Source organism: Culex pipiens, chromosome 1, assembly GCF_016801865.2.
Source record: "Culex pipiens pallens isolate TS chromosome 1, TS_CPP_V2, whole genome shotgun sequence".
NCBI classification, from domain to species: Eukaryota; Metazoa; Arthropoda; class Insecta; order Diptera; family Culicidae; genus Culex; species Culex pipiens.
The window spans coordinates 17,879,398-17,901,320 of NC_068937.1; the positions used below are offsets into that span (position 1 = coordinate 17,879,398).

The 21,923-nt window shown below is 35.7% G+C and overlaps 1 protein-coding gene and 1 non-coding gene across 9 annotated transcripts in view; both read left to right on the top strand.

Annotated features, from left to right (window-relative positions):
• Window positions 1–702: 702 nt before the first annotated feature.
• LOC120421415 (uncharacterized) overlaps window positions 703–21,923 on the top strand; it is a 241,760-nt gene continuing 220,539 nt past the window's right edge. For all 8 annotated transcript variants that reach the window (XR_005605979.1, XR_005605980.2, XM_039584620.2 and 5 more), the window contains exon 1: window positions 703–1,482. Coding sequence is in view for 6 of the 8 variants with exons in the window: in XM_039584620.2 (XP_039440554.1) it covers window positions 858–1,482 (625 nt within the window). In the remaining 2 variants the exon portion in view is untranslated. The remainder of the gene's footprint in view (window positions 1,483–21,923) is intronic.
• On the top strand, window positions 21,144–21,215 carry Trnaa-cgc (transfer RNA alanine (anticodon CGC)). Its single transcript has one exon. It is a non-coding gene; the product is annotated as a tRNA-Ala (tRNA).

The window sequence follows — 21,923 nt, forward strand, 5'->3', positions numbered from 1 at the left end:
TATTAAGACATTTTGAGAATATGTAGCATTTAAAACAAATTGAACGATATTTATTTTTTGAAGATTTCTTTATCAGCCTTAATTGCCTCATTTTGATCTGCCGTTATTTTCCAGATTGTTTAAAGTTAAATGAAACTTATAATGTAAATTTACTACAGCTAAAAAGTTAGACTACGATGCAAATTTTGGATTGCCATTTCAGTTCAATAAATTATTGAATGAGATCTAGTAAACATAACTTTTTCTGAAATTCGGCAACGAAACAAATACATTGTTTTCAATGCAGAAATTTCAGTAACTGTACAGTTCAGACTCGATTATCCGAAGCCTCGATTATCCGAAGTTCGATTACGAACAAAAATATTTGTTTTCTTTTTCTTGTTCTAAACATCAAATTCGAGTTCTGCAACCCCATTTTAGTCAATTAAACATGTTTATGTTGAGTATTGAATCTGAAGCAAAAATCTCAATCAACTCTCATAAAACATTCATTTCAATAACAAATAGAAGTTACCGTATTCCAATAAAATTTGAAGTTTTTTTTGAAAAAAATATTTTTTCCCCTTTATTTTTTCGAGTCAATATCGAAGTGGGAAAAATATTAGCAGCGACCTAAATTTCCGTAAAATAAAACTTAACTAAATTGTTTCAAATGCCTCCAAGTGTTTATAATATATTCTTCTTTCTCCTCTTTTCAGGCGACCTTCAAGAAAACCTTCCCCAGCCCATCCCCGAGTGACATAATGCAAAGTGACGTAAAAACCGCCCGCTCATGTGACACCCAAGTCCCGCGAAATAATCCAATTTAGACGCGAGTTCTCGTGTGTGTTCGAGTGAGTTCGTAAAATACCACAACCATGAAGCAATCGGTCGTGCTATGCGTGCTGCTCCTGTGTGCCGTGCTCGGTGCGGTGGCCTTCTCCGGGGGTCAAAGCGCAGCCAGCGGTGATCCGGCCCCGGGCCGTTCGCCGGGACCACCCGGCGTCGAGCAGCTGTCGGACGCGGAACACCGCGGCGAACCGCTGGACGGGGACGGATCTTCCCCGACGTACCTGTTCACGCGGGACGCGGCCCAAGACACGCGCCACTCACCGCTGACGTCGAACGACGTTCTGGACGGGCCGGAAGAGGACGAGGAAGATCAAGAGGTTGAGGAAGAGGAGGAGGAGGAAGACGTCGGCGGTCCAGAACTGGTCGTAGGTGACGTCAGCAGTGAACCATCGCTGGTTGAAGAAGAAGAGGAAGAAGAGCGAGACGATTCGGGTGAAATTAAGGCCGAGAATCAGCTGCGAGGGCCGGAGCTTCCGGCGGGGTCGACGGGGTGTGGGCAAGGAGTGCAAGACTATCTGAAGGCCGGGGATAAGATTGAGCGGATTGGTGGCGAAAGTGAAACAAGTGGTTCGAAGGAAAGTCTTTGGGTCAGCGTCGGGCATGATCTGTTCGAGGCCAGCAACGGGATCGTGCCGGGAGTTGTTTATCGAGGTAGGTGAATTGAAGTTTGTTTCATATTAACAATTTTCCAATGTTTGCAATGATTGTCTGAATTTTTTTTTTTTTTAATTTATATTTATTTTGATTTTCTCTTCCATGTACATTCATTCAGTTAAAATATTATTGAGTGTCCAATCACAATCGATGACTTTTCACCTCAATTTTAAATACTAGCAACTTTCATTTATTCATGAAATATTGTAGCTTTCGCTATTCAGTGATTTCAAATGTAGGAGGTGCTACATGTACAAAAGGGAAAAGGGATACCTTAAAACTAACTTATAAACTATATAAAGAGCGGATCAGTGCAGCTGAAGACTGCAATGATTTTTGTCGAAATGCATCAATTATCTTATTGGACATAACATCCAAAGTGTCAACTTCGGCTAATTGATGAAGTTCACTGGTGCTGAACCAGGGAGGAAGTTTCAGAATCATTTTCAGAATTTTGTTCTGAATCCTTTGAAGTTTTTTCTTCCTGGTTAAGCAACAGCTTGTCCAGATCGGCACAGCATAAAGCATGGCAGGTCTGAAAATTTGTTTATAAATTAACAGTTTATTCTTGAGACAAAGTCTAGAATTCCTGTTTATAAGTGGATACAAACATTTAATATATTTGTTACATTTAACCTGGATACTTTCAATGTGATCCTTGTAAGTAAGGTTTTTGTCAAAAGCAAGTCCAAGATATTTCACTTGATCCTCCCACTTTAAATTTACCTCATTCATCTTTATAATGTGATGACTTTTTGGTTTAAGAAAATCAGCCCTTGGTTTGTGAGGGAAAATAATAAGTTGAGTTTTTGCAGCATTTGGAGTTATTTTCCATTCTTTCAAATAAGAATTGAAAATATCCAAGCTTTTTTGTAATCTTCTTGTGATGACACGAAGGCTTCTACCTTTGGCGGAGATGCTTGTGTCATCAGCAAAAAGTGATTTCTGACATCCTGGGGGCAAATCAGGCAAGTCAGAAGTAAAAATATTGTATAAAATTGGACCCAAAATGCTTCCTTGAGGGACGCCAGCACGTACAGGTAGTTGATCAGATTTGCTGTTCTGATAACATACCTGCAGAGTACGATCCGTCAAATAATTTTGAATAATTTTCACGATGTAAATCGGAAAATTAAACCTTTTCAATTTCGCAATCAAACCTTTATGCCAAACACTGTCAAATGCTTTTTCTATGTCTAGAAGAGCAGCGCCAGTAGAATAGCCCTCAGATTTGTTGCTTCGAATTAAATTTGAAACTCTCAACAACTGATGAGTAGTTGAATGCCCAAGGCGAAATCCAAACTGCTCATCAGCGAATATTGAATTTTCATTAATGTGCGTCATCATTCTATTAAGAATTATTCTTTCGAATAATTTACTAATAGATGAAAGCAAACTAATGGGCCGATAGCTTGAGGCTTCAGCAGGATTTTTATCCGGTTTTAAAATCGGAACTACTTTGGCATTTTTCCAACTACTGGGAAAATATGCCAAATCAAAACATTTGTTGAAAATTTTGACCAAGCTACTTAAAGTTGCTTCAGGTAGTTTTTTAATTAAAATGTAAAAAATGCCATCCTCACCAGGGGCTTTCATATTTTTAAATTTTTTGATAATAGATTTTATTTCATTCAGATCCGTATTAAAAACATCATCTGATGAAAACTGTTGTTCAACAATATTCTGAAATTCAATTGAAATTTGATTTTCAATAGGACTCAGAACATTTAAGTTGAAATTATGAGCACTCTCAAACTGCTGAGCAAGTTTTTGAGCTTTCTCCCCATTAGTTAATAGAATATTATCACCATCTTTTAAAGAAGGGATTGGTTTTTGAGGTTTCTTAAGAACCTTTGAAAGTTTCCAAAAAGGTTTGGAATAAGGTTTAATTTGTTCGACATCTCTTGCGAACTTTTCATTTCGCAGGAGAGTGAATCTGTGGTCAATAACCTTTTGCAAATCTTTTTGAATTCGCTTTAGTGCAGGATCACGAGAACGTTGATACTGTCTTCGACGAACATTTTTCAGACGAATCAGAAGCTGAAGATCGTCATCAATAATGGGAGAATCAAATTTGACTTGGACTTTAGGAATAGCAATATTCCTAGCATCCAAAATTGCATTAGTTAAAGATTCCAAGGCTGAATCAATATCAGCTTTGGTTTCTAAAACAAAATCATGATTTAAATTGTTCTCAATATGATGCTGATACCTGTCCCAATTAGCTTTGTGGTAATTAAACACAGAACTATTGGGTCTGGTAACTGCTTCATGAGAAAGTGAAAATGTTACTGGAAGGTGATCAGAATCAAAATCAGCATGAGTCACTAAAGGACCACAATACTGACTTTGATTTGTCAACACCAAATCAATTGTTGATGGATTTCTAACAGAAGAAAAGCAAGTTGGCCCATTCGGGTATAAAACCGAATAAAGACCAGAAGTGCAATCTCTGAACAGAATTTTACCATTGGAATTTACTTTTGAATTATTCCAAGATTGGTGTTTGGCATTAAAATCACCGATGATCAAAAATCGAGATCTATGCCGAGTAAGTTTATTCAAATCCCCTTTGAAATAATTTTTATTTTCCCCAGTGCATTGGAATGGCAAATATGCAGCTGCAATCATAATTTTCCCAAAAGAAGTTTCAAGTTCAATGCCCAAACTTTCAATAACTTTCAACTTAAAGTCACGTAACGTGCTATAAGTCATACTACGGTAGATAACTATTGCAACTCCACCGCCATTTCGATTCATTCGGTTATTAGTTATAACTTTATAATCTGGATCACTTTTCAAATAAGTGCCAGTTTTTAAAAATGTTTCGGTTATAACAGCAACATGCACGTTATGAACTCGTAAAAAGTTGAAAAATTCATTTTCTTTCGCTTTTAAAGAGCGAGCATTAAAATTCATAATATTGATGGAATTACTTAGATCCATGATTAAACTTCAGGGTAAGAACAACATCATTCGCAAATTTTAATCCAATCTGGATGGCTTCCATCATGGATGTAGCATTACTCATTGTTTGAATCAAACCAAACAGTGAGTTTTGCAAAAAAGTCATTTTTTCAAACGTAACATCGCCGAGATCAGAAGATCCCAAAGCGTTGCCAGCAGAAAAATTTTCAAATGAAATTTGAGGTACCTGCCCAATTTGAAAATTGGTAGAGGATTTAAAATTCGTGGATGAACCCGAACCCGAAACGACGTTGGCATAAGAAATGCCATTGCTGTTACCTAACTTTTCCACGGTAGGGGTATTTCTAGCATTGTTCGAGTGAGACAGCACGAACGTTTGATTTAAAGATGCAGGTACAACCTGACTTTGAGAAAATTTCGGTTTGGTTTTCGGCTGATGCTTAGCACAATAATCCAAAACCTTTTTTCTGATGGGGCAATCCCAGAAATTTGATTTGTGATTTCCACCACAATTTGCACATTTAAATTGGGTGACTTCTTTCACGGGACAATTGTCCTTGTCGTGAGAAGAATCCCCGCAAACCATGCATTTTGGAACCATGGCGCAATGATCAGTACCGTGACCGAATGCCTGGCAACGCCGGCACTGGGTCAGATTCTGGCCATTACCGCCATGTTTCTTAAAATGCTCCCACTTTACCCGTACATGGAACAAAAACTGTACTTTGTCCAAAAGTTTCAAATTGTTGATTTCATTTCTGTTGAAATGAATCAGATAAAATTGTGAAGTCAAACCAAAGCGAGAAATATTCCCGTTTGATTTTTTCTTCATTGGTATTACTTGGGATGGGGCAAAGCCAAGCAACACCTTAAGTTCGTTTTTGATCTCATCCACCGACAAGTCGTTGGAGAGACCTTTCAGGACCGCCTTGAATGGACGAGCATTCTTGGTCTCATACGTGTAGAAATTGTGTTTGTGGTTTTTCAAATAACCAACAAAAGTTTGGTGATCTTGTAAAGATTCCGTCAACAAGCGACATTCTCCTCTTCGACCAAGCTGGAACGAAACCTTCAAATTGCAAGTTTCCTTGCAATTCTTCAGTTGCGTTCGAAAGCTGGCCAAATCGGAGACGGAAGTCACTACAATTGGCGGAGCCTTTACTCGTTTCTCGACGGCAGAAGGCTCAGTACGAGGAGAAGGATCCTTGTCAACAGTTTCGGATAAAACACCGAAACTGTTTGCCAATGGAATTGGAGGATTGACCTCACTTTCAGAATCAGAATCAGACCTCGGATGAGGCTGTTTTCTTTTTCTGTTTCCGTTAGCCGGTTTAGCGTTCAAACGCTTCACCGACGTAACGACCAAATCTTCAGAAGATTTGCGTTTACCTTTGTTTTGACGCATTTTGCAAGCAAAGTTCTCTTAAAAAGATAGCTTCGTTTGTAAAATACAACAAAATTTCAGGTGGGGTTAGTCTTGAAAAGACTGTTTAGAATTTGGGAAAATAACTCAGGTAGTCTTTAAAAAGACTGTGATTTTTTTTTGAAATAACTCTGAGCTTAGGTAGTAAAAAATACCGCAGCTCTAGTGTCCGTTTACCTCGAAGGTTCGCAAGACACTGATGATTGTCTGAATTGTTTTCAGATTGCTCTTAATTTCAGAATAATTCTTTTGAGTTCCAAATCTAAACTTTTTTTTTGTCTTATAAACTATTGTCTTGCATAAGTTTATAGGACCTAGAATCTAGAAATGGATTTTAATGACAATTTTTAAATTTCAATTGCTTTCAATATTGCACATTTCGACATTTTTGAAGTTGATGTCAGCATTCACTTCAGTTTTGTCAAGGTATAGTAGTCTACTATACCTTGTATTAGTACTATACCTTGTACTATTAGTAGATTTGGGCTTCCTGAAAACACTTCAATCGACAAAATAAAATGTTAGTGAATTTCTTACCAATAAATAGAATTGAAATTACGGGTATAAATGGTAAGGAATAATCTCAAAATATTTTAAAGAATCCGATGTCCGTTTTTCGATATCTACGACCCCTTTCATTTTTGAGCAATCGAAAAAGACGTGTTTTTCAATAATTTACAGCCTAAAACGGTGATAAGACATAAATTTGGTGTCAAAGGGACTTTTTATGTAAAATTGGACGCCCGAATTCCGAAAAAAAACCCTATTTTTCATCGAAAAAAGTACAAAAATTAATTCAAAAATTTTGCTTATTTCCGTTTCTCAACTTTAATTGAGTTGGAGGAGAATAGATATGATTTTTTTATTTCAAAAATCTTTATTTTTACAAAACACTGCATTTCTTCTCAACTCAAATTTTCATATTTTGCTACATGGGTTAACGCAATTTTGTTAAAATTTTCAATAGATTACGTGATATTATAAAGTTCTAAAATTTACATAAAATAGCGCATTTTTTAGAAAAAAATATATAATGCTCACATGGCCGTCAATTTTGGCTTGAAAATCATTGGGTAAAATATAAATATTACTATTATTTCTTTTTTTTAAATCGAGCCAAAAATCTATTTCAATTTTTTTTAGGTTTAATAGGAATTGATTTGCATTCGACTAAGAACTATTTAAAATAAATTTTCCTGAGTTGATCATAATTTTAACTAGTTGGTTGAAACCATTTCAAAAATATTTTGTGATTTTAGAAAATATCCATATGCAAAGGTGTTTTTCACAAATTTTATTTTTTTCTTTAAAGCGATTTGTTTGAAAACTTATTATTGAAAAACAGCTGTTTTGTGTTTGATGCATTCTACATATTTTTTAAACTAAAGTATTGATTCCATGGCTTGCAATTTCAATTTTTTCAAGATTAGAGTTTTTTCTATAATTTTTCATTGTTTGAAAGATGGGTTCAAAACGACGCAAAATTTGTCAACTAGATTACATCTTCTATATATATAAAAAAAATTCGACGGTTTTGTTCGAACGCGAATCAGTTCAATACGGAGCGTCGGATCGAGGTGCTTTTTGTTGCGTTGGGTTCGTATAAGCCCAAGGAAGGTTCTTACGCCAAAAAGTTACAACTTTGGCCACTCTGGAACCGATTCCGGAAAATCTGCCGATTGTATGGGAAAAGTTACGTATAATCAAATTTTGATCACAGGAGGCTGAATAAACAAAAGAGCTAAAAACGTCAACAAACGAAAATAGGCAGAACGAAGTTTGTCGGGTAAGGCTTGTTTTATTATAAAATTATTTAAAAAAATCAAAATACAGTACTTTGTTATTGAAATTCTTACTAAAATGTACCTAATTTGAATTATAAGCATCAAATAATAGAAGATTCTGTATAAAATGTTCATAGGTTTAATTTTTTGGTTAAACATTCTTAATTTTATTTTAATATACCGTATATTTTAAATACTTCAATTATATTAATTTGAATAAAAATATAAACTGTTAAAATTTTAAGTATTGAATATCTATAACTTAAATACTGTGAAAACTCGGTTGATTTGATAAAAATGTTTCAATAAAAATGCAATAATTTGAGTTTTCAAAAGCTGTTTTACACTAGAAACTTAAATTTAGTGATATGATTAATAAGTTTTTTTTAAAATGGCTGAAACTACACATGCAGAGGAAACGCCCTTAAAAGTAATTTTTCGTCATCCATTCGTCCATACAAATTTCCATACAATTTTGGGGGGTGATCATACTAAATGGTATGTAAATAGTCAAAAATCTGTATTTTGAGAACAGAATTTCTGATCGAGTTGATGTCTTTGGCAAAGTTGTTAATTGTTAGGAGTACTCAGAAAAAAATGGTTATGCTCTAAAAAAATATTTTAAAATTCAAATTGCAAAATATACAATTAAAATAGTAGTTTATGCAACAAGTTGCAAAAAGAAGATTTTTTCAGCATGAGTCGTACATAAATCCAACCGAGTTGGACAAAAACGACGAGTGTACCTTAGGGTGCCCAGAAAAAATGACCCCCTGCTCCACAAGCAAAAAAGGGTTTTTTGGGTTATTTTAAGCATCTATGTAAATTTTGAGCGAAATTGGTTGAGATTAACCCATTGATACCCGAGCCTAAAGTTGGTGAAAAAAACGTTTTTCATACAAAAATGACTTTTTTAAATCGCTAATAACTTTTCAGGGTCGAGTTTTGCAGCTTTGGTGTGTTCTACAAAGTTGTAGATCATTAAATTTCCAATTAGAATCTCACTTTTGGGAATATTTGTATGGAAGTAGCGCACCCTGCAGACCAAACCATAAGAAAATTGGTTTTTCCATACATTTTTTCGAATTTTCCCATACAAACTTCACCTCCGAGTATCAATGGGTAAATGTTGACCGATTTTGCTCATATTTGGCCCAGAGTCCTAAAATAGGTCAAGGAACAATATTCAGCTTGTGGAGCGAGGTTTTGAAAAAAAGTCCCATATTCTGGGCACCCTAGTGTACCTACAACTTTGCGGAAGACACCAAATCGATCAAAAAATTCCTTCAAAAGATACAGATTTTTGAATTTTCATACATCATTTTTGTATGGACAGCTGCCAAATTTGTATGTAAAATTATATGGACAAACTAATGATGCAAAATGGCTTCTTTGGGCATACCGAAGGCACCAAAAAAGTTTCAGCCAGATTAAAAAATACAAAAATTAAAATTGAAGAAAAAAGACCGATTTCGTAGAGAATTGCTCAGTAGTTTCACGATAGAATTTAAAAAAAAATATTTTGGATATTAATGCCCAAGCCATGGTTTTTTTTCAAATTGTGATTTTTGGGAAAAAAGAAAAAAAAATCTCGTTTAACATTGTTTAACTTCACATTTTGATAAAAATTTAATTTAAAATCAAAAAGGATTTCACAGTTTCAATTTCTAAGCAATTTCAAATGTATTACCAATACACTTTTAAGGTAATCATACAAAAAAAAACACCATGATCATAAAAACCATTAAAAGTTGGCAAAAAATGTTACGTTATTCATGGATGAAGCCTTTTACTACACATCAGTGCCATTTATCCTTATTTCCAACACAAGATATCTTTATCCTATTCAACCCAAGCGCCCATATTGTCCAATTACCATAATTTCAGTCCTAATACGTTTTTTTCAAATGAGTGATAGAAAAACCTATCATTTGATGATTCCTGCACCAAAACATCAGCGCCCGTCAGCTTTGCAAGATCTCTTCTTTCCTCTCGTGATTCCCAGCAAGAACATTTACTTTCTATCACTCCTTCGCTCTCCCTCGTTCGAGCACACTCGCCGGAGATTTTCTAATTTTCTCAGAAAAGCGCAATGAAAGAAACGCGAGAGAGAGTGAATGGGAACCGAACACGCATTACGTCTCGTGAATCCGCGTTGGCAAATTTTGTTTTTCTGGCTTTCTTGGCTACTTTCTGTTGAGAAGGGATGATTTTGAATGTGGGAAAAACAGAGAAAAAGAAAATGTCACACGGAAGAAAGAGACCGAAAAATCTTGGCACTGAGAATCAAGGAAAGAAGGGCAGTGAAAGTTGGAAGATGAGGTTTCGGGCATCATAGTTGTAGTTGCTGGAAACTGAAAGTTTGATATTTTTACAACCCCGATTACGGGCAAATGAGTTTGACATCTCGGTCAAGTATATTTGAGTGTTATATTACAACAAATTAGAAAATATTATGAAAGGGGGGGGGGGGGGTGGCAGAATAGTAGAGTAGTTTTTTGTTACATTCTTTACATTTCTCCTCCATTAAACGATACAAACGAGCTCACAGCCATCAAATCCTCTTCAAATCCACATGACTCCCAAAAGAGTCACGTTTTTCCCGTCCAAAGCGGCAAGCAGAAAAAAATTACGCCAAATTGTAAGCTCATCTTTTTGCAACCATTTACGCCGGCAACCGTAAAGAATTTCCGATCCCCAAAATGACAGCCGCGCACGTGTTCAGTACGAGTATTAGTGTATGAACGTTCATTTGTAGGGGGGGTTGCCCAAAATCCAATCCAACCATCATCTCTTGTGACAGAACGCACGGTAATGGTTTGGACGGGCGGGTGTGTCGAACCCATTACCGACAAACACGAAGAAGGGGGGAGCCCCTCCCCAAGCAAGCTCTCGCATGTCACGTCATTATCGGAATTGAGGTTAAGGAGTGGGGCCAAACGTCGCTCGCCTAATATCTTGCTAGAGGAGAGAGCAAGGTGGTGTAATGAAGGTGGGAACTGTCAAAATAAGTTGAACTAACTTAAAATGTTGAATAATTCTGCTGAGCATTTACAATAATCAAAAATGATGTAAAGTAAAAAGCTTTTTAAAAATTGAAAAAAAATCCTAGTTCCCACCATTCTTCAACCACCTTGATCCAAGATGAAAGCTTCCCCCTCAAAACAGCCCAACTTTAGGGCTCAGTCAAGACGTTCTGGATTCGGATATGAAGATATGGTCCGGATGTGTGGAGCCTCTGCTCTGCGGGGGAAAAAGGGGTTTGAAGACGTCGTCGATGACGACAAAGTTCCCGTGTGTGTGTTGATGATGTCTTGGTAAGACGTTACGATCCCACTCCTTAATACGACGCGAACGAACGCAAAAAGGGGGCTAAAAGGTGAAAGAGCCAAAGCCATTATCCCTGCATGAGAAGATACTGTGTGCGAGCTTCGTGTCGGTATTACCACCCATTTCTAGTCTTCCCGGCTTTCAAGAGGGAGGGGGGTTAAATTTGGTGAGATGGTTTTCCATCCGACATGAAGATGAGTGCAATGCACAAATTACCACTCTGGGATGTGTCTTTGAAGATAAAGGTAAATTGCTGGGTGCCAAGCGTGACGCGATCAATCTGGAAAAAGGTGTCGGGGAAAATTTTGTTGAGCGCTGAGGTGATTTGTTTTCATGTAGTTGATTCAAGCAGACAAAATTTGGTCCAAGTGATGAAAATTTGGAATGGAAAATCGTAATAATAACCCAAGGATAAAAAATAGCCAGATAACCTTGAAGTTTAAATAAATAATTAACAAATTAACAAATTAACAAATTAACAAATTAACAAATTAACAAATTAACAAATTAACAAATTAACAAATTAACAAATTAACAAATTAACAAATTAACAAATTAACAAATTAACAAATTAACAAATTAACAAATTAACAAATTAACAAATTAACAAATTAACAAATTAACAAATTAACAAATTAACAAATTAACAAATTAACAAATTAACAAATTAACAAATTAACAAATTAACAAATTAACAAATTAACAAATTAACCAATTAACAAATTAACAAATTAACAAATTAACAAATTAACAAATTAACAAATTAACAAATTAACAAATTAACAAATTAACAAATTAACAAATTAACAAATTAACAAATTAACAAATTAACAAATTAACAAATTAACAAATTAACAAATTAACAAATTAACAAATTAACAAATTAACAAATTAACAAATTAACAAATTAACAATATTATTAAATTGATTCTCAATGCCTACATAGTTCATCAAACACGTCTTGCTGCTAATTGTTTGTAGAAATTATTCAAATTTTAGGCCGTTGCATATCTGGAGTTTATTTTAAAATGGTCCAATAAACCAAATTTTCAGTTTTTGCTTTCTGGGTGTTTTTTAATACCCCTGAAATTTGGTTAATTGGACCTTTAAAAAAAATCCAGATATATTTTTTTAAATTTTATTTAGGCCGTTGCAAATATTTTTCAAAGTTTATGTCGCCCCCCCCCCCCCTCTTCAAAATTGGTCTGAAAAATCAGGGGGCAAAAATAATATTTGTCCAAACAACTTCAAAATTTCCATGAAAATATTAGTCTAATCATCTGAAGACAATCTAAAATGCATTTTTCTGCATTGATAATCATATTCAGCATGTTTGGGTTTGTTTAAAAATGTTTTGAATTTTTATGAAATTCCAATGCACAGCACCGCAAAAATTTTATTTTTCGCAAAAAATAAAATTTTTGTCAAAACCTGGATATTTTGGAAACTAATGATGGCAAAACAACTGTACAGGTGTATAATGCATTTAAAAACACCTTTTTCATTTAAATGTTGAAACCATGGCTCGTAATTTCAATTTTTATATTTTTTTTATTTTTTTGCCCCCCCCCTCGACTTTGGTCAGAGTCGAGGGACATAAACTTCAAAAAATATTTGCAATGGCCTTTTTAATTTTTTTTTGATTTTATTTTTTTTTATGTTATTTTTACGATTTTTTTTTGTAAAATTTTGATTTTTTTAAAAATTATATATTTTTTTAATTTAATCTATTCATTTTTTTTTTCAAATTTTATTTCCCGTTTATAAAAAAATCTTTTTTTTTTAAATTTCATTGAATTTTTTTTTGCCTAATTTTATTTTGTCAATTTTTTTCATATTCGATTTTTTTTAAAGAACTTCGAAGAACTTTGAAATCTTACATTTAAAATAAACAAATTTACAACAAAATTTGATCTTTTGTTCAAATCACCAAAGAATTATCATAAAATCGAGGAGATAAAATAAAAATTTAAAAATGATGATTGACAGTTTTATTTATTTTGAATACTAGCAATTTCAAATATTGACACGTTTGCAATTTGTTTTTATTTTAAAATATTTAATTTTATATCAACAAATTAACAAACCAAAATTTGACGCGTTTGTCCTTTTTATTTCAAAACTCTCCATTTCTTAAACCTGGATCGTCTGCTGTTCACCGACCCATGAAATTAAGGCCAAGGTTCTCAAACCACGCTCCAAGCAACTTTCATCTCCCCCGATATGAACACAAAATACCACAAAAAAAAACATGATGGCAGGTTGCTCCTCGAGAGTGGCGGCGCGAAAATCTCTGCTTTCTCTCGGTGAAACAAAATATCGAAGGTCGTCCAACTTCCGGCAAGCACCGTGGGGGAAAAACGAACAAAAAAAAAAAAACGATAAGAATCGTGCCCGTGGAGGAAACTCTTTCATCGTTGCGCTGACGAAGGGTAGTTGGATCTATTGTTGGTTTATTGTGTTGAATAGTTGATGCCATAAACTGTCAAACTTTAAAAAAAGTCAAACATAGATATTCTACCCTACCTTCGAACTGATTTCAGCCCAAACTTGAGCTTGACGGAACAACAAAGTGTCTGCCACCCAAAAAAAAAAAAAGGAACGACGAGCAGGGTGTATCACGTTACCGGAACAACGTCAGACCTGCCACGTGGGTTCCACGTGGCGAGGTAGACGACGCGAGCCATGTTTAGCATCCAAATTCGAGCGATTTACGTCACTGTTGCGTGTTTTCCAAGGGTGAAGACATGGAACATGCAACAAGCGCGAGTACGACCGACGAGGTAATGATTGGTGGGAATCCGAAAGGATGCCAAGGTTTTTCCTAATTTTCCGGTGTGGAATCATCAAAGAAGACGTGTGATTAGATAGGGTGGTTCCTCAAATTACAACAGACATAACATTTTGGAATGGTTTAATCGGAAAGCATAACCCTTTCCGGTAACCTCCTTCTCAAAACATCGATAGCACACGTGCCGATTCTTGATCAAAACCGCCAAAAACCGCGGCACAGTCCAGCTCAAGTTTCAGTTCTTCGCTGACACGGACAGAAAATGAACTCGTTGCCGACCCTGCTGCTGTTGACGATCACGTCCGTCCTCTCCGCGAACCACAACCTGGTTCAGAAGAGCGTTGGCCGCGCCAACCGCGAGTGCTACCAATACCTGCGAGGATCACCCGAATGTGGAGCCCGCTGTCAGCAGATCGTGCTACGTGCCTGGGACGACAACACCGGACTCGACGCCATCCCGTACGGACGCCACTTCCAGCCGGACTGTCGCGATCAGCAGTACGAGAATCGCACCGAACAGTGCATTGAGTGTCAACGAGGATCATCGCAGCGGGAAGATCACTGTCGAAGATCAGCGATCGCTTTCGGCTGCTACCGCGATCAGTACGGGGAGTTGCTGAAATCGTCGCAGGTCGTTCCCATGCCGGACCTCCTCCTACGAAGCACCGTCGAGCAGTGCGCCCAGATCCTCCAAATCAGCGATCATCAGATCGCGGACGCCAACCTCCATCTGACCCCCGCAGGTCATCGACTGATGCGTTGCGTGATCATCCGAGAAGGATTCTACAGCGATGCCGACGGTCCGAACCTCGATCGCCTCTACGTCCAGTGCGGAGGCTACCAACGCGGCGAAGCCGCGTTCAAGCAACACTTCCAAACCTGCCACAAACGACTCCTCACCCAAAAACCGAACGCCCCCACACTAGCCTCCAAACTCGCCACCGAGTGCATCCCGCGAACTTCCCCCAACCAGCGGAACGTCGTACCCTCCAGCAATCCCTCAATCGAACTCCCCGCCGGAACGTCCCCGGCCAGCTGCCGCGCCACCCAAATGGTCGTGTGTGCCACATCGTGCAACAACTTTGCCATCGCCAGGCAGTGCTCTTCCTCGTCGATCGTGGGACCGATCCAGCTGTCGATCATTTTGGCCTCCTTTCCGCGGGAGAATGGGTTCCCCATAACTGGGCCGCTGATACAGACACTGCCGGCGGAAGCGCGCAGCTGCATCGTGAACCAGTTCCGGTACTGTCGGTCGAACTGTTTGCCGGAGGCGATTGACCGCAACTGTCATGCGGCTGGGGATGGGAATTAGGGGTTAGGTTGGGTCATTTAAAGAAAAGTGAATTTCATTTTCTTTATTTATTTTTTTATATTTTTTTATACAAAAAAAGATATTTTGCCCCAAAAATCCAAATTTGTAAAAAGCCTTTTTCCACGATTCGATAAAAAGTTTTTTCAACATGCCTGAAATAGATCTGAGAGTTCCTGTGTTCATTAGATTGACCTATGTCGTGTTAGGGTGGTTCGAAAAATGAATTTTTTTGTCCATCCAAGATGTGAGTTTTTGGGTTTGTTTTGCATTCATTGTTTTAAAAATATCTAAGCAATGCAATTAAAAACGAGACAAAAAAAACTTTTTGCTGTACTGTCCATCAAAATTTCACAAATTTGTAAATATGATAAAACAAGCTCAACAAGCTAAATATTGCGATTGTTTACAGCGCAGAAAAAATCTCTTTATTTTTTTTCATTTCATTTGACTTCATTTCTTTTAAATTTAAGAAGTCTTCAGCACGACCTAATGAATTGTTTGTTTTCTGATTTATTGTTGAAAATTTGATGGGGCTGGGGGAGAGAAAAACTTGAAATTAAATTGGTTTTAGATTAATTTGAAATTTCTTAAACAAAATTTGTTAAAAAAAGTGTTTGTTCCTCAGTTAAAAAAAACAATAAATTTCAAATTTCAAGTCCAATCTGCAAACAAAAAAGGCGAAAAGTATCACAAAATGGTTTCAACATCATTGCAGGTATTTTACTTCTACAAATTTGGGAAATATTTATGAATATAAGAAAAAAAATATTAAGGTTTTACGTTTTTTTTCCTGTGATCCCAAAATAAAAAAAATATTAGAAAATATTAAAAAGCTTTTATTTAATTACAAGTGCAAAAATTAGCGTAATGCAATGTTTTCTAAACAGCATACAATTGATTTTACAAGTGTTTCAATGAAAACTAAAATTTTCAGTATAAAATAATTTTGCCCCCTGATTTTTTGAGGAAACCACATTAAAGCAATTAAATTCAAAAATCAAACAAATTGTTTTTTTAACTTTTTTTTCAAATAAAATTCATATTTCACAAAAACGGAACTGTTCCTCGAATTAAAACGGACTGTATTTTTTCGGTTTGGTGGAAAGGAAAAACGCGTGCTTTCGCCTTCGTTTCGGTTTAACAACTTGACAGATCTATTTCAAGAAAGTGTGTGTTGGTTTAAACAAATTAGAAAATCAAGGAAATTTACATTAGAGGTGAAACTAATCAATAGCGCCAAACAGGATCCTAAGGAATAAAAAAGAGAAAGAACATTTAAAAATATGACGCTCGTTTACTAATATAACTTCAAATTTTTTTCAATAACATAATATTTTTTAAATAACGTCAATGTCTCGTGTTCAGGAGGTAGTTTACAGCATCTCTTGATGCACTAAAAACGTTCAGGCCTAATCTACAACCTTAAATCATAATCTTTTGTGAATTTGCAGTTTTTCATAATTTCAAGTTACTTTTTCGATTGTTTGAGCGTTTCTATTAAATTTTAAGTCGCACCAAATTATATCAAAATATTGTATGGGATACTTAAATAAAAATACTGAACACTTATTCGACGTAAAAAGTAAGGGATACTAGATGAAAACTCAACGAGAGTTGACCCCAGGACAATATTTTCGTTTTAAACACTGACAAAGTCAAATGAAACAAGTAAAATTGTCAAACAAATGATTTTCTTAAAAAATCCGTAGTATGTTTTCAAAAGGGCGAAACTTTAAAAATACAGAAATTGAATAAGAACTATTTAAACGCTTTGTGAAGATTCAAAAATGCTTTTAAAAATTTATTTTTAAAGGAATTTTCAAATCATGGGCTGTTGAACTCCCGAAAAAAAAATTTTTGCATTTAAAAAAAAAACAAATTATTCACTCTACAGCATTGCCTTGGCGTTCTCGATTGCGAGATTCCTACTCGAAACTAGGTGTTCGAAGGCTTGGTTGCTGAGGCAATTGCAAACCTCTTTTCACACCTTAGCTTCCATCCACCCCGGGATTCGAACTGATGACCTTTGGATTGTTAGTCCAACTGCCTACCAGCGACTCCACCGAGACAGGACCCAGGGAGACGACTCCTGCACCTGGACTGAGCTAACGACCTAACCTTTAGGTTAGTCCGGGTTCAACATAGGGACGTGGCGTTACATCGTGCTGCCATCTGGTTTTTCTAAGTGCAAGAGTGGAAAAGTGCTGAGTCATCGTCTTAAAATAGACGGCTTCCTATTTCGCCCAGCAAAATGAAGTCGATAAAGTAGTCGGTTTCGATGAGAAAAAGTGGATAACGTGGTTTAAAAATAGCGACGCCATATCCCCCCCCCCCCCCTATTTACTTCCCGTCCGACGGAAGGCGTGATCAGACAGATCTCGTCTCGAAAAATGCCACCGGGACCGTCTGGGATCGAACCCAAGTCGACTGGGTGAGCAGGGTTACCAGGTCAAAATTTGAAAAATCTGGAAAAGTATCGATAAAAAATCTGGAAAAATCTGGAATTTTTATCTAAAAGTTGTTCAAATTTGGCATAAAGTGAAAAATCTGTCAAAATCTGGCACAGAGAAGGGTGAATCTTTATTCTGGCTGACACTTGAAAAATCTGGCATTCCCAGATTTATCTGGCAACCTGGCAACCCTGTGGGTGAGATGCAATCACGCTTAACCCTACACCACGGTTCCCAGAATTTTGCATTTAGGAAATATTTTATCATGGTAACGGTCTATTTTTATGATTTTGAAGTTTGGAAAGTTTATGGTTGAGATAAAAAGCCTTGAAAAGAAACTAAAATATGATAATATTCAATTCAATTTATTTTGTAAGTAAATAATCAATAGACAATTTCGCATTCCAGTCCAGAATGGACATTCCGAAGTCCTCGGAAAAAAATTCTTAGGATAATCGAATCACAAAATTAACCTTATTTTAGCTCGCTCAGCCTAAATATGCCCCTAAAAATGCTCTAATGTTGTTCAGAACTCAAATTTGATGTTAAATTAAGAAAATAAATAAACAAAACATAAAATTCTCCGTAAGGCCACTGAAATTTTTTTTTTGAAGTTTATGTCCCTCGACTCTGACCAAAGTCGAGGGGGGGGGGGGGGGGTCAAACAAATAAAAAAGGTGAAAAATTTAAATTATGAGCCATGGTTTCAACATTTGAATGAAAAAAGTGTTTTAAAATGCATTACACATCTGTCCAGTTGTTTTGCAATCATAAGTTTCCAAAATTTCTGAGTATTGACGAAAATTTTATTTTTGCGAGAAAATAAAGTTTTTGCGGTGATGTACATTGGAATTCCACAAAAGTTAAAAAAAAATTAAAACGAGTCCAAACATGCTAAATATGATTATCAATGCATAAAAGGCATTTTAGATTGTTCTCAGTTTATTTAACTTCTAATTTCATTGAAATTTTTAAGTTTTTTGAAAAAAAAAATTTTTGCGTCCTGATTTTTCAGACCAATTTCGAAGGGGGGGGGGGGGGCGACATAAACTTTGAAAAATATTTGCAACGGCCTAACTGAACCTAGACTAAACCGTGAAGGCCGTGTAACGCTCCATACATTATTTTTAAATTTCTATAGAAATTTTGTTACGAAGGGGTCCAAAAAAAGAACGCTTACTTGTAGGGGAGAGTGGGGAGACTTGATCCCCTTTTTTTGTATCACACATAACTCTGTTAATTTCTCACAAAACTATAAACTTTTTGCATGAATTGAAAGCTTAAACATTCATCTATGTTTGGCTAATAAGGGTATTTCATCAGATGAACTATTCGAATCATGCCAAGCGTTTTAAAAAAATATTTTAAACCGGCATTTTAAAAATGTAAGGGGTAACTTGATCCCCCTTTCAACATTTTGCAGAAATCTTAAGCAAAATGTTTCTTATTCATCCAAACTTTAAATTTTCTATAAGTTACAGCAATTTCACATAAAACCTGTACGTTTGTGTTCAAAGTATAAAAGTTTAGTATGTAAAATATTTAAAAACCTAAAATATTATTTTTTAGACCAAAATTTAGCATTTTTACAGAAGCTGAAAATTTTTGTTTACAAAACTTTTGAAAAAAAGTTCAAACTGCAGTAAGTTATGTACAACTATACTAAAGGAAACTATGTACTAAAAACCCAGCCCAATTAATTAATCTTGAGGCTGATTCCAGTGACTGTAAAAATGCAGGGATCAAGTCTCCCTAAATGCACTTTTTTAAACAATTGATTGTAAAAATAGTATGACGATAAATTTAACATCAAATGCGTAAGGGTTTTGGAGTTGATAAGTTTATCAAACAATTCATGCATAAAAAATATTTTTTTGAATAATTTTTGAGTGTTTTCTATAGATATCAAAACAAAGAAAAAAAGATCTCTTGGACGTTTTTTGCAGCTCGTTTTAGAAAAATGTGTGTAACTCAATCTAAACATTTTTTAATTTTTTTCTTTGTTTTCTACAATGAGTTTTAGTTAATTTCGCACAACTTTCTAGAACAAAGCTAATAGTTTTACCCACATGCTGACGAGATACAGGCTTGGGATCAAGTGTCCCCGGGGATCAAGTCTCTCCACTCTCCCCTAACCTTATAAATGTTGGAGTTACTTTCAACTATGATTTGTATTATAGTTCAATTAGATGTAATTGGATATTCTAACAATCGATTTGGCAAGAGAAGAAAAAAAAATACTAAAGAAAACCTTCGAAATTTCCATAGGAATAAGGTAGAAATAGGAAAACTTATTAATAAAAATATATGAATGAAATTATTTTCTTGAAACCTACTGTCCGATTGTGTATACATGTATTAAAATTGTGATAATTTTTAACTAATTATAATTTTTTTTGGATAACAAAATCTTATTGTTAAGCATTTTGACAGCTGAAGCTATTTTGACAATTCCAAGACAACAGGTAGCTATTTAACCAAACAAGAAGCTTTTCAAGCTAATCTGTCACTAAATTTGATGTGTTAAATAACAGCTGGCCTCCCCAGCTACATTTCAACACTCAGCAATTCTTGAAAAAGTTACCTGAAGCATGAGAATAAGCAAAATATGTAGTTAAAACTGTTGCTCATCTACCCTTTTGTCGTATTGCTCCAGAAATTGAAAATAACAAAATAAATCAAACTGATTTTTATTGATTCTGATTAGATACTGACAACATCATTGAAATCTAACAAGAAAAAAATATGCAACATTTAACTTTTGATTAGATTTTTTGGGAAACCGTTATGTTTTCTCACAATCTTCAAAACAATCGATACCCAAAAATAGCCTCCCGCATCGATAAAAGTGTTAACCTTTTCAGAATCTCACCCAAAACAAACCCTGTCAAGTTTCATCACGATAGCTTTCGTGAGTGCGTCGCGTCGTGACAGCTCAATACGTCAGTTTTCCAATATCTATAGTCACGGCGACTCACCGTGACAAATCATATCGAGCGTTGGACGTTGACGTTGACACCAGCAAGCAGAGAGAAAGAGGATTTGTGTGTGTGTGTGTGTGTGTGTGCTTGTGACAGTTATTATACGCACTCATCCAATAAGAATTGTCAGGTTTTGGTTTTCTGTCTGACTCATCACCACGTGGTTTTTGGGTCAAGGTAAAGGAATGTATTTGCTGATAAAATTCGATATTTTTGTATCCTATCAATTTATTCAAAAAACCTACAAAATTAAAATGTATTAAATTTATCAATAATTTAACCCTGCCAACAATAGAACCCTCAACCCTATTCCTCCATCGTTCACGCATGATAGTGCTCGCGCTTGGCGCTAATGAGCTTATCAGCATCGTGGCTTCTGGTCCCACACATGGTGCGTTACTCACATTTTAGTCGCTTCACTTGACCCATTATTCTCACCACTTCTCACGCTTCACCGGCGAAGGCCAAATCGTTTTTGTTTGGGCCAAACCGCGTGTAATTGAATAGCGCGCGACTGTCATGTGTGTGTGTGTCTTTCTATCAGTTTGTGTTTGTTTTTGTTTGGGCTCTTCTTCCGCTGGCCTTCCGCTCGTTTTGGAGCAGCTCGAGTTTGGGCGGGTAGAACTTGGATGACAATTTGAAACGGAACAGTATGAGTTGGGGATGTAGCTCAGTGGTAGAGCGCTCGCTTCGCATGTGAGAGGCCCCGGGTTCAATCCCCGGCATCTCCAAAGGATTTTTTTGCTGGATTGATGTTACAGTGTGGAATTATTTCAATTCATTTTAATTATTTATTTGTGAAAATTAGGTAAAAATAATATTCATACACCAAATTCTTAGGTTCGCTTGCAATTAATATTTAGTGCAAACTGCTCTACTGATATTTTCAGTATATTATATGCTGAATTTCAGTAAAAATTTGCGTGGATCTGTGAAACTTAGCTGAAATTTCAGTAAAATTTAATTTACTGAAGAATTTATGACTGCAGATTTCAGTTTTTTTTAATTTTTATTTTTTTTTTCATTGTAAGCGTTGAATTTGCTTTCTAATACCTCATTTCAGCCAAATTTCAGTGGTTGATTGTCTGTTTCATTGCCAAAATGGAGTTTCGCAATATTTCATCACCGGCATTTTTACCGCCATCTTGGATTTAAAAAATCCAAACCACTTTAGAGCAATTATGGAGTCTTATTCGGGCTAGACAATCAAAAATAAGACAGCAAAAAAAAGTTTTTCCTGGTTCGATTCTGAAGATTCGATTATCCGAAGTAAAATGTTTGCAGGACTTCAGATTATCGAGTCTGGACTGTAATTCGTTTTATTTGCGATTTATGACAGCCAAATTAATTTCATTCAATGGGCTGAGTTTGAAGTACTAAATGAAAACTTTGCTGAAATTGAAATTAATTTGTAATAAAGGTTGACTGCTGCTCAAAAA